General features: G+C 41.5%; 2 protein-coding genes across 6 annotated transcripts in view; one reads left to right on the forward strand and one right to left on the reverse strand.

The window, feature by feature from the left end:
• The first annotated feature begins 6046 nt into the window (after window positions 1-6046).
• Window positions 6047-10971, forward strand: CPTP (ceramide-1-phosphate transfer protein). The gene is made up of 2 exons (XM_063436936.1): window positions 6047-6214; window positions 9114-10971. The coding sequence occupies exons 1-2, from the start codon at window positions 6090-6092 to the stop codon at window positions 9634-9636; spliced, it is 648 nt and encodes a 215-aa protein (XP_063293006.1). The 5' UTR covers window positions 6047-6089; the 3' UTR covers window positions 9637-10971.
• A 5884-nt stretch (window positions 10972-16855) lies between these two features.
• The window catches only part of DVL1 (dishevelled segment polarity protein 1), a 174371-nt gene continuing 164185 nt past the window's right edge, over window positions 16856-27041 (reverse strand). For 3 of the 5 annotated variants that reach the window (XM_063436309.1, XM_063436308.1, XM_063436307.1), the window contains 3 exons: window positions 26355-26522; window positions 25864-26070; window positions 16856-20744 (listed from right to left, as the gene is read on the reverse strand). In XM_063436309.1, the coding sequence (XP_063292379.1) occupies window positions 20338-20744; window positions 25864-26070; window positions 26355-26522 (782 nt within the window). In that variant the 3' untranslated portion in view covers window positions 16856-20337. Of the gene's footprint in view, window positions 20745-23988; window positions 24037-25863; window positions 26071-26354; window positions 26523-27041 lie in introns of all 5 variants that reach the window. The other 2 variants (XM_063436311.1, XM_063436310.1) reach the window with 2 other exon arrangements.

Raw genomic sequence — 27041 nt, forward strand, 5'->3', positions numbered from 1 at the left:
AGAGCCTAAGGGAGGAGGGGGCGCCTGACTTTTGTCCTTAGGCTCCCAGACTCCGTGCTGGGGCCACCTTAGGCTCCCAGACTCCCTGCTGGGGCCACCCTCAGACTCCCTGCTGGGGCCACCTTAGGCTCCCAGACTCCCTGCTGGGGCGACACTAGGCAGGACAAAACTCACTCACTAACAGACACTCACTAACAGACAGACACTCAGTAACAGACACTCAGTGACAGACTCACTCACTAACAGGCAAACACACTCACTAACAGACAGACACACACTAGCAGACAAACTCACTCACATTAACACTCACTTTTTTTTTTTTTATTTAACCCCCCCAGCATCCTTACCTTTGAGGGAGCTGAGCAGACAGCTTCGGGGAAGTGCTCCCTCGCCACCCGCCCGCCCGCCCAGCAACCTGACCGGCATGTCAGTTAGCCGCAAGGCTAACAAGACATTTGCCCTGCGCATTTGGGGGCGGCTTTTTTTGCCGCCCCCTGGAAAATGCCGCCCAGGGCAAATGCCTTGTTTGCCTCGCGGCTAAAACGTCCCTGCCGTTGCCTCACTGTCCAGGCTGATGAAAAGCAAGTAAATATGATTTTTTTTTTCTTTCTTATTATTTACCAGCTCTTATTTGTTATGCTTTCCACACCCACTCCAGGGGGGCACTGATCTAACCAATCAGTGTCCTATGCCTAGGAATTCTGGAAAAGTGCATTGGACATATCTGACAGGTTAGAGTCTGGAAGATCTCTTCACCTTGGAATATCCAGATGGGGTAGAAGAGAGGGAATCATGCAGAACAGTCTCCACTGTCATAGAAACAACATAGAATGTGACGGCAGATAAGAACCATTCGGCCCATCTAGTCTGCCCAATTTTCTAAATACTTTCATTAGTCCCTGGCCTTATCTTATAGTTAGGATTGCCTTATGCCCATCCCATGCATGCTTAAACTCCTTTACTGTGTTTACCTCTACCACTTCAGCTGGAAGGCTATTCCATGCATCCACTACCCTCTCAGTAAAGTAATACTTCCTGATATTATTTTTAAACCTCTGTTGTGGTAGTTTTTCTGGTTTCTGTTTCCCTGTTGTGTTAGTCCGTTCCTGTTTCTGTCATAGTCAAAACATAGTTGAGTTATAGACTTATTTCTATTTGGCTATTTTTTTTTTCATTTTATTATTTAATATTTTTGCAGTGCATAAGGTGACATACGTGTCTGAGGTACCCCAACGGCAATCCTCTGACTTCTTAGCTCGCTTAACATACAGGGTATTAGATTTAACATGCACTATTTTATATTATGAGTAACACGTTTGAAATTGTATAGTCATAGCATGGGTTGATCAAGTAATACATATGTAACAGATAAACATGGATAACCTGCTTGAATTACTGAGTTACATACTAGATAGGTCACATTCTATTTGGCTATTTTGACCTTAAAGGACCACTATAGGCACCCAGACCACTTAAGCTCAATGAAGTGGTCTGAGTGCCAGGTCCCACTAGTTTTAACCCTGTAGCTGAAAACCTGTTTATATTGAGGGTTAATCCAGCCTCTAGTGGCTGTCTCCCTGACAGGCACTAGAGGCCGCTTCCGGGATTCTCAATCACACTGAGATGACGCTGGTGGTTTGAATGCACGTGCGGCTCTGGCCGCGCATGCGCATTCAGAGCTGACGTGGGCAGGGGAAGGAGAGGTCACCGGCGCTGGATTAAGGTAAGTAGCTGAAGGGGTTTTAACTTCTTCAGCCCAGTGGGAGGGGGCCTGAGGGAGAAAGGGACCTAATAACCCTAAGGTGCCAGGAAAATAAGTTTGTTTTCATGGCACTATAGTGTTCCTTTAAATTTGAATTCATTTTAAATTCTCGTTTTAGTTAATAGTATATGTAACAGGGTGTGTGTATATATGTTTATGTAAAGCAAGTTTTACAGTGTATTTGTTGTTTGTATGATTGATGTTTAATCTTTCTTTAAACTTCCTATAGTGTATTTCTATCCTTACACTAAGCAACATGCTCTGTGCTATTTAATAAGTCACTTCTCCCTATTAAGGCCTATAGGCGTTAATAAACACTTTTTAATGAAACCACATTCATTCTGCATTTAAGTGTGTGTTCGTGTGACTGTGTTTGTGCGTGTATGTGTCAGTGTGAGTCAGTATGTGTCAGTTGTCACTTTACTTTTAAAATCTAAAATCAGCTCTCAAGTGATTGGCAGGAGGATAGATAGGTAGATTAGATTATTTGGAATGAATTAATTCATGTTGGAAAAATACATTTATTTATTTTATGACTGGATGATTTATAGGGCTAGTATAAAAATTATTTCCAAGTCTGCTTATTTGTACTCCTGCCCAGGAGGGGGCTAAACAATTGCCCTGTGCTTTGCGCAGTTTGATTATGGCAGAGTAGAAATATATCTTTCAGGAGGGGGGGTTCAGATGTTGAGGGAGCTGTGTATTTACTTTGCGTTTCCTGAGCAGCTACCTCACACTCCCTGTATTGTGCCGGCAGCCGGGATGTGACATTAGCCTGGCCTTAGTATTCAAGAAGACCTCAGTAATCCCAGCTCCACCTTTCCCAAGGAAGGGCGGCTGCGTGTACATTTAAATAAATAAAAACCACGTCTGTGTGTGAATGTGTATGTATTTGTCGGTGATTATTGTGTGTTTGTGTGAATCTGTGTATGTTAGCATGAGAAAATATGTGTATTTAAATATTACAATCACACGTGTCAAATTAGGGAGTTGGGTACTAAACAACCGAAAAATCAAATTTAAAGGAACATTATAGTGTGAATATAAAACTGTATTCCTAACACTATAGTGTCATTCTGGTTCTACCCACTCCCACCGGTCAAGAAAGGGTTAAAAATCTTTTCAGCCTCGATCCCTCAACGCTCTAATGAAAAGCATGAGGATGTCCAGCGTCGTTTCACGGATATAACTCTGTGAAGATGCAGCAAGCGCCTATATTGGCTGTGTTGAAGACAGCCACTGGAGGCAGTCTTAATGCTGCAATGTAAACAAATTGCAGTTTCAGTGGACAGGGTCACTGCACCCAAGCCATTTCATTGAGATGAAGTGGTCTGGGTGCCTACACTTGGATCTCTCAGCAGGTCAATGGATAACTCCCAAATGTGTTATTCTTAACTAGAATTGTCATATTTAATATTGAGAACACCATTTAACGTTTGGCCAGATAGAAAAAAATAAAAATGAACCACTAATCAAAAATCTTGGATTTACTAGTCACCCCAAGCATGCAGTGGAAGGGTGTAACTCCTAACTTTTTTAAATTTTTGTTATGTAGTGGTCAAACCTGTTTTTTAAATATGACTAATGACCTATTCGGTCAATGTATTAACAAGCACAAACACTGACTTCCAAGAGGAAGTTAAAGCAACCGTGACGGAACTCCCATACTCAGAGTACCTCCGCCAGTTCATCTTTCTTGCTGGAACTATGGAGAACTTCAGACCCAGTCACCGAAGCTTTACTGGTGTCTCTGAGACCTCTTCCACTGGACCAGGCTGCAGTTAATATAGCTCATGAAGACTCTCTCTCCTGTAGAACATTGATCATAGCTTTTCCCCAAACACATTAGAAGAGTCGGAATGCAGGGGGTAGAATTATTTTTATTGTACAGAACACAGCTATTTATACAGAACAGTGTTGACTCTCCCTGCAAGAGGTCCTCCATACAATATACAGTACAATTGTCTCTCCCTGGCGCCACTCACTTTGGGGAATTACATTATCCCCAGCTATCACTATTGGTTCCCTGCTGTGCCCTCACAGTCCTAGACAACATGTCCACCAGATCCATAATTTCCTGGACCATACTCCCACACTCTACATATCCCCAGATAGCTTGTCACCAAACACCCTAGCTGTCTAAATAGCGCCCTGATTGGAGGAGTGGAGCCTGAGTTACATGGTATTAACGTTTTACCGCGTCTCGGCTTTTCTCTGATCCGGTGAGGAGTTCCACGCATGCAGAATCTTGGTCCCGGTCTTCAAATAGTGGTTTCCGTACCTCTGGGAAGGGGAGGGCTCTCAAGCCCCAGGTATCCTCGATCTTCATTCCAAGTAGCGTTCTATTTGGAGGTTGGGGGACTGACCAGACAAGACAATCCGGATCCGAGGAACAGTTCAAGAGTGTTTCAGAGTATCTCTCGGCCAGACACCTAATGTGTAAAATGAGCAAGGCGATCCCCAGAGTTTCTCAAATCTGTCCTTGGAAGCACAATAAGTGTCTGGGGCCCCATACACTTCTCTACAGCAACAGTAGCTACTTTTAGGGCCTCTTGGGACCAGGCCTCTTGTCTGAGGGAAGGAGGATGGGCTTCAGGCCTCTCAAAAAGTCTGTGGCACGGGAGCTTCCGTCACAGCAACATTCTAACATTAAAAGTAATTTTGTATTTATTCTTAATTTTATTTTGTGCCTTACAATGTTAGTATTACTGGGTTCCCTTTAAAATAATAATAATATTAATTCCAACAGCAGCTATATAATAATGTTAAAGTTTACCAAAGTAGGTAACAAAACATTTTAATATCCTTCTGTACCAAACAGATAAAAATGATGTTCATTTAACCAAACTGCCGTGTGAACATAAGTTTATCTTTATCAAGGTCTTGGAATTTTCATATTTTTCAAACATGAATTAAAACTTAAATTAAATAAATAATACAATTAGTTGCTGATTAGGTTAGCTTGAAATATTTCAAATATTTCCCCCTCCCACACACACACAAATTAGGTATAGACACATTTCTGATGACCATGTCACTTTTAAACGTATGTTGCCGGTGTCTGACAGTGATTTGCTACATAATTAAGATTCCAGAGGGATGTACAGGATCATTTTATGTTGGCTGAATTAGCTTTTCCATCCTGTATATAATTCTGTATATCTGCGATTGGAGGTGGCGTCTCTCTCCTGGTGAGTAGATTCATGGCTGTCAGGTTTCTTTCCCTCCAGAGATTGTTTGAGCAGTTCCAGTTCAGAGACTCATTACAGTTTAGCAGCACACGTGGCAGACTTTTACCCTTGATGCAGTTGATTGTTTGTCTTGTTTAAATATGTTGGGAAAGGGAAAGACTGCTTATTCACTAAAATTTCAATTGCAGTGATCTGTCAAGTGCTACTATACTACAGCACTGTCACGTTTTTGTTTTCTGGCAGTCTTGTCTGGTACTCTTCTTATAATATATTGGTTAGAGTTGGTGGAAAACAACTTCCATGTTGCTTTAACCCCTTAAGGACCAAACTTCTGGAATAAAAGGGAATCATGACGTGTCAGACACGTCATGTGTCCTTAAGGGGTTAAGTCTTTTGTGTTCCATGTTCTATGCCATCTATCAGATATATCATCTCTTAAAGGGAACCTATACTTCTGAAAATAATCAATATTTTGGGATCATAGGGTTCCCTCATATTGATCAATAATCTTTTTGACTTACATTGTTTTTGGAGCCGATATTCTGCTGCTGTAGTGTCCATTGAGGCAGCATCAAAGCTGATGTCACCTGCAATCTCATCCAATCCAATATTTCATAGAGAAGCATCGGGGACATGAACAATCAGCAGCATTTGAATGAAGAACCACGTTTTTCTCCGTTATGGGGGTGGAAGCTCTTGAAGTGGCTGTCAGGAAGACAGTCACTAGAGGCATGATTAACCCTCTCATGTAGACATTGACGATTATACTAAAAATACTACAGTATCACTGTACACAGACAACTCATTGAGATGAAGTGGTAGCCAAGTAACACTGTTATTATGTTAATATTGTGTTCTTTACAAAAAATGTGTTTGATTCTTTTTGTTTAATGCCAAATCTAGATGAACTTTTAAGTTTTCTTTAAAGCTTAGCTGTGGTATATCGCAGTTACGTTAAGTGTTATTGTTTTATGTGGCTGAGTAATAAAGATTATCCTTGTTCTTCACCCGGTTAGACTGGTAGAAGAGAACTGTATCAGTGCACTTTATTGAATAAGCGTTTGTTGTTTTGTATTTCCTGCAGGCCAGCTGGAGACAGAAGCCGATTTTTTTGGTTTGTCGTAACCGATTTAAAAATGGCAAATACAGAAGAAGAATTTTCTCTCAAGGAAGTTCTGGTCCACTTCAAGTCCTGCTTGCTGGATGATGATAAAGATGTTCTTCTGGAGCATTACCTGAATGGTTGGAAAGGATTGGTTAGGTACAGTACATTCTTTGCTATCAAACCTTTAGACAAATGAAGGGACTTACTAAAATGGCCAGTGTAACACGGTAGTGGTTATAATGTCAGAGGATCCCTGGCACCATCTCACAGAAAGTAGTCAAACCATTTTTGAACATTAGATGAGGCTTTGCACCAATTCCATCCAAACATATGCGGAATAGTTGTCACTTTTGCTGAAGGAGCTGCATTAGTCCTGTGAGATAAGTAGGAGCATAGTAATCCAGGTAGATGTCACATCATTCGAAAATGATTTGACTATATCCCATGGGGCTGTTTCCTCTCTGCTGATTGACAGATGCAAAGGTATAGCTTGTTACCATGATTTCAGCCAAGATGGAGCAACTCAGTGATGTACATTTCTAAAAGATTATTTTTGTTACATTTTTTTTTAAGCCTCACAAACCCATATTTGTTGATTAAAAATCCTTGGAAAGGACTCTTTTTTTTTTTTTTTAAATCAATATATATTACATCAGGGATCAACATTTTCACTTGCCAACTATGTATTGTAGGGATCTTTCGATATTGATTTATTTTTTTTAGAGCTGATACCGATAATCTGTGAATTTTCAGGCCGATAACTTACTGATATTCTGTACATTTACTGTATTATTTTTTTTGCAAATCTTTTTTTTTTTTATTAGGTGGTAAATGCACAAAATATACATGCCAGTCAGATTTTTTTTTCATGTTTTCATGAATGTTTATGTGTGTGTGTAGTGGATGCAGTGAGAGTATTTTATTAGTAAATGCAGTGTGCGTGTATGTTTGTGTAGTGGATGCAGTGTGGGTAGTGGGTGCAATGTGTATGTGTGGGTAGTGGATGTGGTGACATTCTGTCATCAAACTAGCATGGTGACCAGGGGTCATGTGATCAAGTTCATGTAGATCTTTCTTACAGGGGGATAAGCTTTACTTTGATATGGTAATTGATATGGTAATTTACAAGTCAGGAAAGAGCCACTCCCCCCTCTATCCTCATTCCTCTCTGTTCCTTCTTGGCTGTGCTACTGAGCAGACGCCATGTGCTATCTTGGTGAACCATGTTATACTCTATTGCTTCCTTCTATTCTTCCAAGGTGTCCGGAGCAACGGCGGCAGTGGTTTAGGCAAAGCAGGGAGTCAGGAAAAACTGGACATATTTGCAGCCCTTCTGGGAGGAGTCGGAACTGGATTAAGAATATGGAATTCCGCAAATATCACATCCAGTCCTACACACTCTACAAACTCTGCCACTAGTACATTGCACATACATACATATTTAACACACACACACACACACATTCACCTACATTTCTGTTGTTTTTTTTTTGTGTGACAAACTTGTATAAAATGTGAATTGACAGCCATAGGAAAGTACAGGAGAACTTATGTCGCTGAGGGAACTATTCCGGAGGGACGGTGGGTTGAATTTCTCCTGTATATCAGGTTTTTGCTCCCACTAGGTTCTCTTGTACTAGAGGGATAACTAGATAACGGAGCAACATAGATGAAGAAAAAGTGGGGGAATGTGGGGTGATGCAACCCCTATTTGACTGTTTTCTTTTACCTTACTCATCTCACTCACACTAATTCCTGTGCTCCCCTTTCCTACTTCAGATCTCATAGTTTACATAGATAAGAGGGATATATTATTATTTTTAAATGTGCTCAACATAAGAGAAGAAAAAGTGAGGGAATGTGGTGACATTCTGTCATCAAACTAGCATGGTGACCAGGGGTCATGTGATCAAGTTCATGTAGATCTTTCTTACAGGGGGATAAGCTTTACTTTGATATGGTAATTGATATGGTAATTTACAAGTCAGGAAAGAGCCACTCCCCCCTCTATCCTCATTCCTCTCTGTTCCTTCTTGGCTGTGCTACTGAGCAGACGCCATGTGCTATCTTGGTGAACCATGTTATACTCTATTGCTTCCTTTTCTTCCTTGGTGGATGTGATGTTGGACTTGCAGCAGTGAGCCATTACTAGATGTGAAGGCCTAACCGTGGGTGAGATCAAACGTGTGGGGAAGGGGATTACTATATAGATAGATTTAAAAGGGTTGTTGCTCCGTGGGTCTGGGCTGTGTGTTTGTGATACATTTATAATATTGTGTTGTTGTCTTCTAAATAAATACCTTTTAATGTAGACGAACCTTGTGTAATATTTATATTAATTTGGTGATTACACCACAGTGGATGCAGTGTGTTTGTGTGTAAATATGTGCGGTAGGAACTCACTGCTCTGCTCGGCCACGCTACACAGAGTGCCTGGCAGGAGGGAGCGCTGTGCGCCCACCTCCTGCCCGTCACTCTGATTTAGCGCAACCCAGGGCCGGTGCGCCCGAAGTTGGCCACTTGTGCCACCTTATGGACGCACCGGCCCACTCATTCATTATCGGTGTTGCCGGTGATTATCAGTCAATACCGATACTAACAGAAAATCAGAATATCAGCAAAACCGATAATCGGTCGATCCCCAATGTTTTGGTGAGTGTGTAATGAAAATGTATAGTGTTTTCTTAACCTCTATCTTTCTCTCACTCTATCCATCCCCTTATTTATATGTTGTCTTATTTTGAGGTTTTAGGAGAAAATATAAATGCTGGGAAACTCCAAATACATGACACTCAGAAATAGATATAGAATATAAATATATATATTTTTTCATAGCTTCAAGCTGTCATTAGCTGATTTATAGTAGTGTTTGTTTTTCACACTTTTGCCACAGTTAGTTTAAGACTTTATGTATTCAATATTTTTCTGCTCAAAATGTGTTTTGGTTTTATTCCTTTGTTGAATATATGTCTCATTTCTTTATGTTGTCATAAATGTACAGAAACCGTTTTATTTAAAAAGATCTGGGATAATCACAAGATTTCTTTTATCTCAGGTTTATGAACAGTCTCGGAAGTATTTTTTCATTTGTATCAAAGGATGCTGTGAGTAAAATTCAGATCATGGAAAACTACTTGAAGGGGGAAAGTGGAGAGAGGTATCGGTCTCTCCAGTCCATGATTGAGTATGAGTTAAGTGGTAACCTAGTGGATTTAACACAACGCTCTGGTCACCCCGACTCTGGCTGCCGCACATTACTGCGCCTGCATCGTGCTCTGCGTTGGTTACAACTGTTTTTGGAGAAGTTAAGAACAAGTAGTGAAGATAGCAAGACCTCCACCTTATGCTCAGAGGCTTACAATGACTCTTTGGCCAACTACCACCCCTGGATCATACGCAAAACCGCATCTGTTGCCTTTCTTGCTCTCCCAGTTCGTAACAAGTTCTTTGAGGTGATGAATGTTGGAACTCCAGAAGAAGTGGTAGACATGCTTGGGGAGGCCCTTCCCTATGTGTCCAAAGTATATGACTTTACGGAGGAGCAGTACTCGCAACACAACCTGCTGAACCTACCTTAAAACATCATAAACGTCAAAATATGAATATAGGTTATCACACAAATAAAATGATGTATGTGTGAATATCATGATTCCTGCCAGGTGCTCAGAAGCTTATTGTAACAAACGAGCCTTTTACAGTCTGGTTGTAAATGTACTTTTCCCATTGATTCCTAGGCTGCTAAAGCCTGCTTTTGAAATGTCATATGTGTTGTCACTGATAGGTATTGAACATGCAGTCATAAAATGGACACGGACCAAAGGTCTTTCTTTTAATGGAACTTTTTTTTAATTAAAGTGTTTACATTATAGTTCTTACCTCTTGTTCCTTATGAATTTATGTATCAAAATTTTTTTGGAAGAAATGGAAGTGAAGTTTATTTATTAAAATGTGGATTGATGGGAGTTGATAACCAAACTGCAAAAAAAATAGCTGATTTGGAAAAGATTCTCCAACTGTGCCATAGTCATGTCTTGTCTTATGATAACCTAAATTTTGCACATTTGTTTTCAATTCACTACAGTTTAGTGAATATACCCCCATTATGACCATACCCTTACCTCTGGGAACACGTGTCAAGCTCCATTTTCTCAACTAAGCTGATAAAACAACAGTTAGAATAATACACTGCTTTCTGACACAATGTAGGGCCCTAAAAGTACGATTTTTAGATGACTACTTGTTAAAAAGCCCTATGTCTTGGTATAAAAAAAGGGAAGAGTTTTAATAAAATATTTTGGGATTCTATAAACTAAGGGCTACATTGGCACATATGGGATAGTTTCTGAAAATTTGGGCATTACTGGGTCTTTTTTAATGTGACTCACCTGCTGTACTTTAATGGAACACTTAAAACACCATAACCGTGGTCAAACTGTTTTAGGATGGTCTGCCAGGTGCTGTTCCCTTCTTTCACTACAGCCAACAGCTTTTAAGCTTCTGTTAGCTGTCCTGGACTAAACAATGCAGGGCTAGCTCATTGGCTGAGACAGGGAGCTTCCAGCTCTCTGTAGAATGTATTGGAGAAGGGGAGTGCTGCCTATCCCAAATAAGAATTCACACTGTTCTAAAACAGAATGGGGGGGAGCTTCAGTGCATTATTTGCACCATAACTGTATGAATGCATTATAGTGGTTACAGGGCTTGAAGTGATTCTTTAACGCTGGTTAGCGTTGTAGAACTATGAACAGCTTTAGGAATGTTATAGGGAGATCTCTAAAACAAAGAATGCTGTAACTTGTGATTCAATTTATTTATGCCAAACACATTTGTCTGTACCTCCTGTTCAATGAAATGTTTACTTGAATATACTCGAATAAAGCACTATGCTGGTGATACAGAATACCCAGCAGTCACTGCTGTGTCTTTCTATGCATTTATTTTTTGTGACACTTGCAGCCTCTCACCCCCCGCCTGTCCACCCCAATCTCTCTCCCTCCCTGCACCATCTCTCTCTCTTTTTCCAGACATGTTTCTTTTTTGTCCTATATCTTTCTACCCGGCCTCCTGTCCTCTCTCTCTTAGGCGCTAGCTAAAAAGGACAGCAAAAAAAAAATTCAAAAACAGTGTAGATTAATGGTGCACTGGGGAAATGGCTTCTGATGATGGTGCATACAATTTATGCTGGTTCCTAAGAACTAAATACATTAAATGATGTGAGTGCAAGAATGTGTGAGGTTGTGTGTGTGTTGGTCAGGGTTGCATTGGCTGCAACTGGATAGTGGAGTACCTGGAGGTGCATGGAGGCACGCAATGCCACGTGACATCGACGTGCTATACCATCACAGGGTTTCAAGAAGTAGCGGGAGGATCGGATTTGGCACAGGGTGGTAGATAGGGGTGCTGTGGTTTAGTAGAAGGTGGGGGGACTGGGATTTAGTAGAGGGGGATGCTGTTTTTTTTTATACTGTAGTTTTTAAAATAAACCTACGTTTCTATGTTTATGTGGCCCGTGCCAGACTTTGAGTATGACATGCTTGATGTACACTTAACTGGTAATTTAATCTTTTCCTACTTGCATTAATCAATATTTAAATTTATCATAATTAAGATATGTTTTACAAATTAGGTGCTAATTCTGAATTAAAAACTATTTTCCTTTTAAAACTTATCAAATCTTCTTTACCCCTTCATTTAATAGACAAGATACTTTCAGACAGCTGTGCATTTTTCATTTGTATAAAATTAAACACTCAAAACAAAAAGGGAAAAAAAAGAAACCCAGACACAAATGTGACATAAAATTATTTTTTCTTTTCAAAATAGCAATTATATATAACCAGCTGCATATTAACCACTTCAGTGCCACACTGTTAAAGAAATGTACATGTAGCAATTTAGAGAACAATGCGTTTGCAGCAATAACAATATTATACAATATCTACAATGCACGGTTGGTAATGCACAATCTACCCGCAGTCATGAATGCAGGATTTTACAATGTCAAAATGATCATCAATATTTTTAGTGTTTGCTATTTCTTAATGAGATTTGACCTCTTCAGTACAGGATGGTTTGGAGAACAGGGAACAATAGTTAACATTTTTATTACCTTAAAATTCAAGACGGTACAGAGAGATTTATTAAAAGGTGAAAATACAGAGTTTAGTTTAGAAACACCTAGGATGATGACCAGGTCCATCGCAGTGTTTAAGCATCGTACAAATAAATCTTAATTTAATTTTTATGTTTTGTATGATGCCAGATGCATGCAGACCATAGACCGCAGAACAGTGCACACAGGCACAAATAAAAGACACTCAACACCACTAAATGGAAGTTGCCAGCAGTTCCCATTCCTTTGCATGGTTTTTATTCTTTTATTTGGACATATCTGTGCTTTTTACCAGGTTTATGAAAAACTTAAACTACGGAGAGAGACCTGAATATAGTGATTGTATCTGCAGAAGAGCAACGTTGAATAATTTGCTGCAAAATAATCAAAATAACAAAAAGACGTCCGGTCACACATAGAGCCAGTTTTATGCAGCAAATCAGTAAAAGGTTGCGCCAATTGGGAACAAATTAGTTTAAAATATTAACATAATTACACACTAAAACAAATAAACAAAGAACCATTTAAAATTTTTCAACTCATTTGTTCACAATTGGCGCAACCTTTTTCTGATTTGCTGCATTATTCTATTTATGTTGGGTCTTTGAGGGAGCCCCATCTTTTAGGTTTGCTGCCACCTTTTCTATTTGGTTGTAGAACGCGGATCCTTTTTATAGAGCCAGTTTTGCAGGCTTTAATGGAGTGAGACAACATTTCGGCTCAAACAAGAGCATTTCTGAAAGCCATCATAGTTTTAAACGCCATAGGTGGTGTGGCACCATAGTTAAAAAAAAAATTGCCCTCCCTCTTTCAAATTGCTGCAAAATAATGACATTTAGATTTATTTTTTTTAATTATCTCTATAATTTATACACATTGAACAGTAAACCACCATGGATTATATCTATAATAAAAAATACAGAGAAGGAGGAATGTTGGTGGCCGTGGGCATGGATGCAGTAAGCCCTGTCCATTGCCTCTTTCATACCGCTAAAGAAAAGACGATGTATTTATCTTATAGGAAGTACAGTCCTCTTTATAAATAACTAAGTAGGTTTCACCACTTACTAAATCTCCCACACAGGGTCTTAATATACTATCTGGTAAATACACATTTTTATGTGTAAATATTACTTTCATGTTTGTTGGGAAGCCTTGAGATAAGCCGCTTCCAGCAAGCTCAATGGTTTTATAATGCCCTAAACAAGGGCTATCAACCTTCAACTCGCCAGATGTTGCGGACATATTCTCTGATGCCAGCACAGTGGCTTTACTCCACTCCACAACATCTGGAGTTCCAAAGGTTGACTACCCGTGACTTACACCATTGGGGGACCATTTTATGCATCCAGCAGCAACAGATACATTTAGAAATGAGAGGGGACTACGTTAAAATACTGCTCAATGTTATACAGAAAAATGATATGCCTCTGCAGCTGCAATACGTTTCAGATAGGCATGATATTAAAAAATGACCCTAAACATGATCTTGTATTTTTCTTAAATTACACAGAAAAGCAATGGGCACATAAGTGGCCATCACGAAACTCCACCAATCAGCTGCTTCTCTATGGGAAGCACTCACTTCAGCTTTGAAGAATATAGTTCAAAGCTAGTAAGGCAAGAAACCCTCCTGGCATTTTGCTTAACTGCTGGGAGCAGGGGCGGACTGACAACTCACAGGGCCCTCGGGCAATAGGAGACCAAGGGCCCCCTTCTGGTGCAAAGTTTTTTTCCCCTGTGTTTGCTGGTGACATCACAAGCAGCATCCCCCACATTTGTTTTCAGTCATACAAGTCCATACAAGTAGCCTGCAAACGTTTGTAGGCGACTTGTGGGGTTCAGTGTGTTGTGTACTTTTTTTTTTCCTTTTACCTATTGTACTGCACTGCAGAATATGTTTGTGCTATATAGATGGTTGTAATTATGGTGTGTGTGTGTGAGTGTGTAAGGAGGCTGTATGCAGTATTGCAATAGTAGGAATGCTGCTTGTGATAACTGTAGGGAGGCTTTGTGTAGGGAGGCTGCATGTTGTTTTCCATGTGTGGGGATGCTGCTTGTGGGATTGTGTGCATACAGTGAGGCTTCTGGTGATTTAAGTGAGACTGTTTGCAGTGCAGTATGTGAGTTGAGACAGCTGGTTGTGTTGCAGTGTGTGTGGTAGGGGCTGTAGTAGGCGTCTGGGGTTTACTAGGGCTGTAATGTGTGTTTGTATGGATAATAGATATTAAAGGGACTCTCCAGTGCCAAGAAAGCAAACCGATTTCCTGGCACTGCAGGTCCCCTCTCCCTCCCAACCCCCATCCCATGTTGCTGAAGGGGTTAAAACCCCTTCAGTTACTTACCTGTATCCAGCGTCGATGTCCCTCGGCTCCTGGTCAGGATCTGCCCACGCGGCCGGGGAGACCTAATGCGCATGCCGCGCACGCACATTAGACCTCCCCATAGGAAAGCATTAAATGCTTTCAAATGGGGATTTCAGAAACGCTGGAGGTCCTCACATAGCGTGAGGACGTCCAGCTATGTTATAGCACACTTTTCGTGTTCTATGAACACGGAAGTGTCCTCTAGTGGCTGAGGACTTAACCCTTCAAGGTAAATATTGCAGATTATGAAAACTGCAATAATTACACTTGCAGGGTTAAGGGTAGTGGGAGTTGGCAACCAGACCACTCCAATGGGCAGAAGTGGTCTGGGTGCCTGGAGTGTCCCTTTAAGGCTGTGTGTGTGGATAGTAGCTGCAGTGTGTGCGTGTGGGGATATGGGCTCTAGTAGGTGCAATGGGGCATAGGGACCGTAGTAGGTGCATGGGGAGATAGTGCCTGTAGAGAATGGAAGAGTGATAGGTGGTATAATGGGTACAGGAAGGTATAGGGGCTGTAGTGGGTGCAGTGAGGGCTGTGATGGGTGTAGGGATGGATAGGGGTTGAGATGGGTAAACGGGGCATTAGGGCTGAGGTGGGTGATGGGGGAGATGGGTGCTGAGGTGGGCATGGGGCCCAGGTGGGACCTAAGGGAGATGGGTGCTGAGGTGGAGCGGGGCATGGGGCTGAGGTGGGTGCTGAGGTGGAGGGTGGCATTGGAGATGAAGTGGGTGCTGGGGTAGATGGGGGGCATGGGAGATGAGATGAGGTGAGTGAAGCAGGAGATGGGTGCTGAAGTGGGTGGAGGGAGGCATGGGGCTAAAGGAGGTGGGTGCTGAGTTGGAGAGGGGCATGGGAGATGAAGTGGGTGCTGAGGTGGAGGGGGCATGGGAGATGAAGTGGGTGCTGAGGTGGGTGGAGGGGGGGCATGGGAGATGAAGTGGGCACTGATGTGAGTTAAGGGGGAGATGGGTGCTGAGGTGGAGGCGGCATGGAAGATGAGGTGGGTACTGAGGTGGGTGGAGGGGGCATGGGAGATGAAGTGGATGCTGAGGTGGGTGGAGGGGGCATGGGAGATGAAGTGGGTGCTAAGGTGGGTGGAGGGGGCATGGGGCTGAGGTGGAGTGGCATGAGATATGAAGTGGGTGCTGAGGTGGGTGGAGGGGGCATGGAAGATGAAGTGGGTGCTGAGGTGGGTGGAGGGGGCATGGAAGATGAAGTGGGTGCTGAGGTGGGTGGAGGGGGCATGGGAGATGAAGTGGGTGCTGAGGTGGGTGGAGGGGGCATGGGGCTGAGGTGGAGGGGGCATGGGAGATGAAGTGGGTGCTGAGGTTGGTGGAGGGGGTATGGGGCTGAGGTGGAGGGGGCATGGGAGATGAAGTGGGTGCTGAGGTGGGTGGAGGGGGCATGGGGCTGAGATGGAGGGGGCATTGGAGATGAAGTGGGTTCTGAGGTGGGTGGAGGGGGCATGGGGCTGAGGTGGAGGGGGCATGGGAGATGAAGTGGGTGCTGAGGTGGGTGGAGGGGGCATGGGGCTGAGGTGGAGGGGGCATGGGAGATGAGGTGGGTACTGAGGTGGGTGGAGGGGGCATGGGGCTGAGGTGGAGGGGGCATGGGAGATGAGGTGGGTACTGAGGTGGGTGGAGGGGGCATGAAAGATGAAGTGGCTGCTGAGGTGGGTGGAGGGGGCATGGGAGATGAAGTGGGTGCTGAGGTGGGTGGAGGGGGCATGGGGCTGAGGTGGAGGGGGCATGGGAGATGAGGTGGGTACTGAGGTGGGTGGAGGGGGCATGGGGCTGAGGTGGAGGGGGCATGGGAGATGAGGTGGGTACTGAGGTGGGTGGAGGGGGCATGAAAGATGAAGTGGCTGCTGAGGTGGGTGGAGGGGGCATGGGAGATGAAGTGGGTGCTGAGGTGGGTGGAGGGGGCATGGGGCTGAAGGAGATGGGTGCTGAGGTGGAGATGGTTGATTTACATACCTGCTGACTCTGACAGGCTTCTCACTCAGTATATTCTGCAGGAGGAGAGGAGAGGAGGAGGCAGGAAGTGATGTCACTTCCCCTCTCCTGGGCTCCGCCTCCTCTCCTCACACGGAGCTCCGCGCAGAGAGGATGGAGGAGACCTGGCAAGAGCAGGATTGCTGCCAGGTCTCAGTAGGTGAGGGGGAACACATATCATGTTAATTGTGCCTCTCTGGCTGGGGAGATCTCTGAACTCCCCAGCCAGAGAGAGTATGACTGTTAAGGCAGCCGGGCCCCTGACTGCCTCGGGCCCTCGGTCCATGACCGATCTGCCCGAGTGGTCAGTCCGCCCCTGGCTGGGAGGCATTAAAGGAACAATCTCCATTACAAATGTAACTAATTAGTAGATATACCCCCTCCAAATTTTCCTACAGATTTTCTTTAGGGATATATTAAAAAAAACAGCTTGCAAAAGCTGCAGACCTACAATCTGCAGCGATTGAAAACCCTCCACTCTTTGAGTCTGTGCTAGGGAATTGACCAATCAGAGGCTTCTCATAGAGAGACCGCTGTGCTGGAGCTACGAGTGTGGGTGTACATGTGATCAGAGCTTTCTAATGTTTCTCAGTAACCTGTAGTACAGCTCATTGAGAAGAGTGGAAGGCAAGTGCTATCTAGCCCAGCAAGCATGCCACTTCTGTTAATTCTGTGGAGCCAACAGAAGCAAACCTCTCGGGCCGTCTAAAGGGGCGAGCAGGGAAGTGTCTCTGGTCCCAGTTATAAAAGTGCCAATTTCTATTGAAATTGGCACTTGTATAAACTTAAAAAAAAAAAAAAAAATGACAGACTCCACACACATAAAGAACATCAATCTGAATAAAGCCAAAATGTGTTTTGTCTTGAAATTAGTTTTATGAACAAGCGTGGGTGGGACATACTGTAAACCCCTAAAACAGTTGTAGCGGGTGGCATTGGGCTGTCCTAAAAATTGCATTTATGTCTATGTGTTCGGTTGAATTGTAACCTGTATATGTGAAGTGTATGTAGCATTCGTCTGATTGTTCGGTAAAATCACTCCAGTTACTATGCGAGTGAAACTACCGAACAATTAGACCACCCCAGGAGTAAGTGTGCCTCCAATTACTGTTCGCAACAATATTGCAAATGGTTAATTGGCGCTTTGTGTAGTGGGTTCTTTGCTCTCTGGGTGGCCGCCATTCGGGAGACGAACACGTGGCGGCGGCCATTTTAAACTCCCGAACAGCGGCGTTTTGCCGTTGAGTGTCTGGAACCCAAATCGGACACTCGGTTAGGCAAACACCGCTGAGACCTCCAGACTGCCGCCAATTCGTATACAAACTACCGAACGGCTTCCCGTTCGGTAGTTTGAAACCCACGAACAAGGGAAATTACCCGAAACCTCCCCAGCTCTCCTAACATAAGTAATTCGTGTGTTATATTCCCTTTTCTGTGACCGACCGCAGGGCCAAAACACATGGAACCCTTTTCGGCTGTTAAGCCCAGTGCGGTCGGTCATTTTAGTACTTCCATAAATTTCCCGAACCCCTGGTCCGATCTGGGTGATTTTTGGATATGTGTCTCACCCAGATCAGGGCTACCAGGGGATGTAACATTTAAAGGGGTACCCCTATGTTTAGGGGTACATCCAGAAACTCAGGGAATTTGTGTCCTTTGTAATGGGATTATGTGTCACACTAAGGGGAGGGGATGTGTGGGTGGCAACTCGTGGATGATTGGCTACTGTAATAATTATTGCAAATCCCTCCCTTGCATGGGAGAATGCTTTATAAGGAAGTTGTGTGAATTAAAAGTCAGTTCTGCTCCTGATGCTGTGTGCCGTCCAGTCATTGGGATTGATGTTGGGATATTGTTGGATTGTTTTGCCTGCTGGAATTATCGCAGTATGGATTTATAATACTTGTTCCTGAGCCTTACTGGGATCTAAAGTGGAGATAACCTGTGTAATAGCAGCTCTCCGCTACAACAGTCCAGCAAGCTGAAGTGCTTTTGGTCAACGGAGGGCAGCCATCTTTGATGTTTATCACTATCTTTAAACCTTAAATAATAGTTACTGTTAAAAAAAAAGCAACTAACACATAATATGTGATGCTAGCAACCAATCAGAATCTAGAACTGTTTAGCTCCCAGCATTCCTTTGTGCAGAGAAGAGGTAAATCAGTTTTAATCTACCTGCTCACACCGCAGCCACCATATCTCTCAGGAAGTTCACGCTATGTAAAAACTTTTAATTTATTTTTTTTTATAAAAAAACCTAAAATAACCTCTGATGAAAAATGCATCAACACAAAGTATGGGCAGTTTTTAAAGTGCTATCTGATGAGGCAAATAAATATTCTGATAGCAGGGCCACGTTACTGGAAAATTCCCTTTATCTGGTACCATACAGCTGATGTAGACCAGCTGCTTACTTCAGCCTGCCTCCCCAGGACTGGTAAATACAACGCTCGCTAAGAGGTTGCAGAACGTTTGCAAGCAGTATCATTACAATCGATGGCGGCAGTCAGGATCAGCATATTTGTTTTTTTTTCAGACGCCTAGCAACAATTAAATCCATAGAATGTATGCAGTCAGTAGTAACATTTTGAGGAGTCAGTTCGACTCCCGTGATATCTCAAGTCCTGTGTTACACCGCTTGTTAGAAAACGTTGTAACAACACACTTTCTTAGACTGTATTTACTAAACTGTAAATTTCACAATTTTTTTTATTAAACCCCCAAATTCTTTATTATTCCTGAGACGCAAAACAGAAATAACACAATTGCCCTTGTAATTGGGAGTTTAGCAAAAAACCTGGTAAATAGTTTCATCGGTAAAGAGTAAATTCATTCAGCCCGAAATGCCAATGTAGGACTGGAATTATTTTTACGCTAATCCCAATGTAGATGGCTTTAGTAAAATCCTAAAATTGTAAATATATCAGGTTAGGTCAGTTTACAAATATCTAGATGTCTGTGTGTGATCGGAAAACTGCAAACATGTCTCTTTCGTTTCCATAACAGTCTAGCATAGTACAGTCAAACCATAGGCGAGACATTTCATATTGTTTCTGAGTAATCACAAGATATACTAATAAAACAGATGCAGTTATGGGCTGCTGGAAGGAACGCAGACACAAAATTCAATGACATTTGTAAATCCTATCAGAACTCTGGGCTCTGTTATCAGACTGCTATATACACCAATATACATATATATTAAAAACATTAAATTAGGACGTGTTACTTATACACAGATTCTCTGTACATCTCGTTTATGGTAGTTTGCAGGATTAGTAGGAAACAATCACAGGTTGAAAATAGACTGTCTGCCCAGCCTGTGAGCAGTTTGAGCAGAGACTGAGGAACTGTTTGGATTCCCAAGTGCTTCATTCCGTTAATACGAAAGATTAAAATCAACGTCTTGTGCAATGCAAGATATCATCATAGTACTGGTTATTTGAAGTGGCTGTAGTATTTTACTTTCTATATTTAGTAGTAGATTAGAGGGAACTTTGCTTTCATTTATGGATCTAAAACATCTGTAGGGAACCTTTGGAAAAATAAGACAGAGCAATAGCTTCAGAAAACTCTTATTTGGCCAACACTTCATGGCTTTGGAGGTACTCGATCCATCTTCACTTCATTCTGAATGCCCAAACTAGGACTTTATATGTAGTGATGGATTCTTTGAGTGGGCATTTTGACCATTTCCCATGACGATCCCTTGGAGGCTTCCTATGGCAGTGGAGATCCTCAGTATCTCTGGGCATTCCTACAATTACTTTGCTGGCCTGGTGGCTGACTCAGAAGGCACTTTGACTGTCACATGATGTCCACAAAGAATTCACAGGGGTTTCCCATGGCCTTTTGGAAGGACTGTCGACTCCCAGTAAGTTCTGGGGGGACGTTGCCAAGCTCACGGTTCGGGAGAGCGGCTTGGGGGCCACCAGTGCCACATAACTTGCTTCCAATTTTTGGCAAGCTGTAATGAGGAGGATGCCCTGAAGGAACATGGGAATGATGACTGCTGCGATGACTGCGTTCACTTCTCGCTACTGAGCTCTGACTTTGTTGACTGTGTTGGCTCACTGGCCTTTCGCTCCTGCTTCCTCCACTGCGGGGCGCACGGTCTGAACCACTGCCACTGCCGGTGGACTTTCGGTCTTTCTCTCGTCCAGATGATCTTTTTCCCTCTCGGTGGCTCCGGCTGGAGCTGCTGCTTTTGCTTCCTGTAGAAATAAGACTTTAAATAAATAAATGTCCTGCACCAGGAAATACTTAGAGGGTTATTTCCTAAAGTGAGAATTGCCAGGAATTCAAAATTAATTTCAAATTTAATGCCAAAATATCTGAACTGGAAACAGAATTGACCTGGAGAATGTTTCTCATTTAAGAGTTCTGGCCAAAAGTTTGAAATTCACTGTCAATGCACTTTGAACTCCTGACAATTCTATCTTTAGTAAATAAGCCTGTTCATGCTGCGATCCTAGCACATTCCAAAATATTATGAATTGGAAGATGTCATTAAGGAAAATGCTATTTATTTAATAATATTGTGTTGACTTTATATGCTGGTTGAGAGATTTAATGTGTTTTTCTGCGTCTTCTTTCTAACTTTGTGACCAATACAGAGGCTTAGATTATGTTTTCTGTTACCAAATATATTGGCAGCACTCTTATTTAGTTTTTTTGTCTTAAAAAAAAAAGTAATAAAAAAAAATAGCACTTATTCAGTAAACCAGGAATTGTGGAAAACATGGGAATTGCAAACTGTCTAACTAACTGAACGGAAACAGTCTTTAACTTAACTAATTTTGCATCTGACAATGTGTAATGTGACAATGTGTATGTAATTTCTCCATAATTCCAAGTGAATATACCTCTAGAAACAATTAGGGAATTTACTGCATAACCATAGGATTATTAATTATTCTAAAAGAACAAAAGGAAACTTTAACGTACCCTGTCATTCCCAAAGCTACTATTTTTTTTTTTTAAGAGAGCATAAACTTTTATTAATACAGTTTTGCTAGCAAATATATAGATTGGGAGAAAAAAAACTATTTAGAAATATTTTTTCTCCCACCTGTTAATTAACACTTGGATTCTGTTCTCGGTTGATAAAAGAGAGCAGAAGAGACCTTCCAAAGGTGGTCCTTCTGCTTTCCACCCGTAGCAACCACAGCACATGTACTGTGTTCTCCAAACACAAATCTGACACACAGAATTTGTTTTTCCAAAATATATTATTTTAGGCCTGAATGTTGCTGCTCATTGCTCAATTCACCACTATGCTACAAACACGTTGCAGATTTCTATTACCACTAATATGCCTTACTGTAAGGAGCCATGTAATATTGAGGGGTTATTTAAATAGAATATTGTACATCACAAACCTGGCATCATGTATTCAATGTCAAATGACTTATGACATGCATACACGCACTATGAAGACGAGATGAAGCTGGCCATGCATCATCATGCAACTATAGTCACCAACTAGCATATGTTGGTTAATTTCTCTAAGTGTTATTGTGGTGTGTAAAGATGTTCTTTTTGTACAGTTTAATAATTCGAATGGGGTAAAATGGATGTAAAGAATTATTCACTAAACTCTAATTTTAGCAAATGACAAAAATAAGGCCTAGCAGTGTATACCACTATAGAATAGAATACATACTATACCATACTAGAGGGGTAGGCAACCTTCGGCACTCCAGATGTTGAGGACTACATCTCCCATAATGCCTTTACACCCATAATGCGGACAAAGCATCATGGGAGGTGTATTCCAAAACATCGGGAGTGCTGAAAGTTGCCTATGCTTGCCATGCTATATCATTATATTATGGTATTATTGGAGAATTTCTCCATATCAGCTATATTGCTTTAATTCTACAGTTCATGTTTCAATTTGCTGCAACACTGTGGAGTTTAATAAAGAACTCTATTTACCATATTAACAGATGCTGCACACAAAGATATCAGCCTCCATGCCTACTGTAAACTCTACAAGAGGCGATGACAAGTGCATAGAAACTGAGGCTGTTTGGAGTATGCTCTCTACATGATCACAGGTCAGTGATCGTTAACACTGGCAACGCAGATGTTAGTTTTTACACACACTTGCAGAGCCAATGTTAACCATCAGTGGTCCAGGAGCTTGCACTTTGAATAAACAGGATGAACTCACTCGCCGTCACTGTGATTTGTTGTATTGGCATTCTAGAATCTAGAACACCAGCCATAAAACTTAATTTGACAGCAGTATCTAACTGGGGAATTGGGTCTTTTATATTTAATTTATCCAAAAACTCATCATCTTTAAAAGGCCCTTGTCAGACCAAACATAACTTGGTGTAACTTGTGTACAGCACACAATTTTAACTATACACCAAGATAGCTGAGCTGTAAGTAAAATAATTAATGAAAAATGATTTTACTCTGCTTGACCTACCTTACCTCTTGCTATGCCATTGGCTTAGTTTTAAAGACTACAAACATGGAGGACAGAGGTGGTTGTGAACACAACTGCCTGACCTCTTAGGGATGCAGGAGCCTCCCACAACTCCAAACACCTGCACGCTAGGAATTACGGGAAGAAATAAGCATCATTTGATGATAGGCAGCTGCACTCACGATACTATTTTGGAGAAAAATTATTGTTCAGGTAAGTATTTCTCTTCATCTATACATTTGATATATAATTTGTTCTATACGAAAGCGATCATGTCAGAAAAACTTATATAGACTAAATAAAAGGTGTACCTTCCTGAAGATAAACACATAATCCGTGTTAGATGGGTTTATTTGTTCTACACTTGTATATGCCACATGCCATTCAGACTTTTTGAAAAAACACTTGTATTTACATTACATTAGTTTGTCTGGTAGTTATTGTTAGTATTATTCTTTGAGTAAACATGTAGTCAATGTTGATATATGCTTACTTAAGAATAATCAAGTAAAGCAAGTTTGAAACACGACTTCATGGCCGGAGACTGATCTCCCCTTTGCTGCTATGCAGACTTGAGAAAGACCCACAATAGAGGGTTGTGTTGTGGCACAATAAACGTGACAAAAATTTATGAAAGAGAAGCTGTTTATGATTTTTTTCTTCAGTATACTACCACAATAAAGACACCAAGGAAGCACAGAGATTATTGTCAAGGTGTACTAATGTCTTACAAGCTAAAACTAAAAGTCCTGGACCTCTCCCCTTTTGGAAGCTAAAGTTCTTTACTTGGTATCTGAAAGTAGGGTTTTTGTAAATAAACTATCAACGTTGTACATTAAACAAATGGAAATTCTGCATTTGATAATTTTGAGATTAAGGGTAGAACCTTGTGATATGAATAGAAGCCTATGTTAACTGGAGGGAGATGGGGAATGGTCTAGGTGGGTGAAAGACAGGCTACAGGGATCCAGACGGACATGCCATGACTGGGGTTACAGTCTGAGTTTCACGCTTACCGATGACCTAGATTGTTCCATTCCTTCAATGCATCCTTCAGTCTAAGGCTTGCTCAGCACAAAACAAGGGAATAACACAGTTACTTTAACAGCACAGGACTCAGCAGGCGATATAGCAAAGTGTTACTGAAAAGAACACACCAGCACTTTTTCAGTCAGTGTCCTGCACTTCCTTTTCACAGAGAACCCACAAGGTTTTCCATGCAGAATTTTGGCTTTGACATGTTTAGGAAAAGCTCTCATTGTTTCTCTGATTTCTACTAGACTATATTATATATATACTACAGGGCTACTATACTACCACTTTAGATTAGCCATTGGTGAGTGAAAATTCCACCCTGGCATATAGAAATTCAGCCCTGGCAACTGTGTGTCATGGACCCTCCAGGCTTGAAGTGGTGAGGCACATGCAAGGCCAGGCTATTAGTGTAGGACCTGAAGTTTTAATCTCTGTTATACTGTATATTCACTCACTCGGAGAAGTACATTCTAAAGTGAAGTAGCCCACTGCCTAAATAAAGATCTAACATGTAGACCCTATTATATAACAATCCATCTCTGCATTTTCAGAAGGTTATCAGGAGGACAAAAGTTATGGACACCTACCAAAAAAAGAATACTACAACAGGAGGGGAATGACTTGAAAATGGAGGTGGACAACTCAGGGATAGCGGCCATAGTACTATGGAGTTTATTTACTAAAACAGAATTGTGGAGAATTGACAAGGGAATTACACATTTTGAGCTAAAACTGCAGAGACAGAAATATACCTCAGCTGTTTTCAAAATCAGCTCTTTTTACAAAATTTGCAATTACTTCCTTGTCAGTTTCTTCCCAATTTAGCAAATTAACCTGTTTTCTGGTGCACTGCCCATTGTTTTTAGCCAAACAAAATATATTTCCCAAAAAGGGCTCTTTAGCATCCAAAATCTGGTTCATCTGCTGCCTCTCAGACACAGTGGAGGTTTCATTCATTCATAGCAGTCCCAACCACGAACAGCAATAACAGACAGAGTGATGTGGGCAGCTTAGCACAGTGTTAAGCTACTTATTGCTGTGTCCCAGGCTGGTGACTTTGGAGATGAAACATCAAGATTATTTGAAGGACTGCAGAATGGCCAGATTTTTTTTATAACTACTCATATAAAATGTGGCTTTTCTGATGCCCATTTAAGTTGTAGGAGAATACTGATTCGTATTTATGCATATTCAGGAATAACAATGGTTTGGTTCCACATGTAGAATAAGATTATATATATACCTCTCTGTCTTGCTTCCTCGCAAGTAGTAAAGCAAAGGTTCCAAATATGGGTCTCAGTTGCAAACCTGTGATTGTAATAATTAAAATTTCTGAACTTTGGCTGATATTGCACGTTTTTTTTTTTTTTAACACAATCCCAATTAAAATATAGATAAACCTTTTCTGATTTTAATGCTGCCAAAGTCAGAAGTTTTTCTAATTTAAAACTGGACTTAACTTGAGTTGTTAATTACACAATCCTGAAACTGATATGCAAAGACTGCGAGGTTGAGAAGAAGTGATCACAGTAGTGAAGGTATTAATTGACACATTTGGCAGTAAATTGTATAAGGTCTTTGAAATGTATTGATTTTGCTGGGTGTCTCACTATGCTGAGCCTATTTCCAAGACATGGCTATTTCTTCACAGGATAACAATGATCAGACCAGTGTTATAAGAACTATTTACTGTTTATTTACTTCATAGCTAAGATGCATACTAATTAGTTTGAGAATGATTCAGTCCATGTATGAGCAATGAAATGGTGTTTGAATTAACCATGCATGCAGAACTGGGAGACACCAAAGCGTGGAGAACAAGCACGGAGAGAGGTGGTCAGGGAATTAATGCTTACCTTCACTGTGCTGGCTACCTGCGCTGCCGCTACCATAGCTGAATCCTGGCTCTTGATATGTCGGAGGGAAGCAAGATGGTGCTAAAGGATATTGATAAGAGTATCCCTGGCCTAATGGCCACGGTGCAGCTGGATGTGGGAGGGGAGCAAGGGTATCCTGATCAGATGTGCCACTGGAGCCATCATTAAGATTTAGTGCCGCCACATCTAAATAACAAAAATGGAAGTATTCTTAATTACAAACAGTCCTTTTTTTTAGATATACAGCCCTTTACCATTGTGTTGTAAATAATGCATTTATTTAATTTATTCATACTGAGTTTTTCTCGCTAAATTAAACTTTTGAGTTCTAGAGGTGTACCCAACGCATTTCACGCATATCTCCTCTGGAATGCAAAGGCTTGTTAATGGTACATTCTTACTGACATCCCTTTAGCTATGGAATAATTCATTTTGGCAAGTTACATTATAGATGAAAAGCGAAAACTTACTGCCACACAGATCTCCAAATACATAGTAGCACTGCTCGGAAAAGGTGATTTTGTTGACCGTGTGTCTGAGGTAGCCATGTTTTAGCATGCTGCTGGCATATTTCCTGGCCTCCCTCCGCTCCTTGAAGCCTTCAATGTGCGTGTACAGCCAATCCACCACATCAGCCCCTACAGAAAACCGCACAGAACAAAACACTTTTTAAACAGCAGTCAATGTAAACACACATAAACCATTTACCTCAAACAAAAACAATCTAAACATTTACATTAATTAGAGCAGGTTTCAATTCTGAACTCACACCATCTTAGTAAATATTTCAAATTATGAAAAGGCCATTAAGAATCAAATGTATTTGCTCAGCCGTGATAAGCTTCCCATAATATGTTCTTAATTACTGATAGTCGCAATCAGTTAACCCCTGACATGCCACAGGGCAGGTTTATTATGGATTCAGTAGCACTGTTGGCAACATTTAAAAAAAAATCCAGGGCCAAATAAAGGAGGGCAATAAAAAGGGCATGAAAGAACGGACCATGGCTAACGACGCTTTCAATGGCCCTGCCCATTTGCCTCCAAATCTGATACCCAGGAATATTAACTTAAACAACTAATCTTATAATTGACAATGGGATAGCAAATTGTATATTGTAGGTTAAAATAATTTCATTGGTTGCGATGTTAAACTC

The sequence above is a fragment of the Pelobates fuscus genome, chromosome 11, assembly GCF_036172605.1.
Source record: "Pelobates fuscus isolate aPelFus1 chromosome 11, aPelFus1.pri, whole genome shotgun sequence".
Classification (NCBI taxonomy): Eukaryota; Metazoa; Chordata; class Amphibia; order Anura; family Pelobatidae; genus Pelobates; species Pelobates fuscus.

What these genes read in the sequence shown, in the direction of transcription:
- CPTP (XM_063436936.1), top strand. Translation starts at nt 6,090, where the DNA reads ATGGCAAATACAGAAGAAGAATTTTCTCTCAAGGAAGTTCTGGTCCAC. An exon ending in GGTTGGAAAGGATTGGTTAG is followed by an intron (nt 6,215 to 9,113) that starts GTACAGTACATT and finishes CTTTTATCTCAG; the next exon opens with GTTTATGAACAGTCTCGGAA.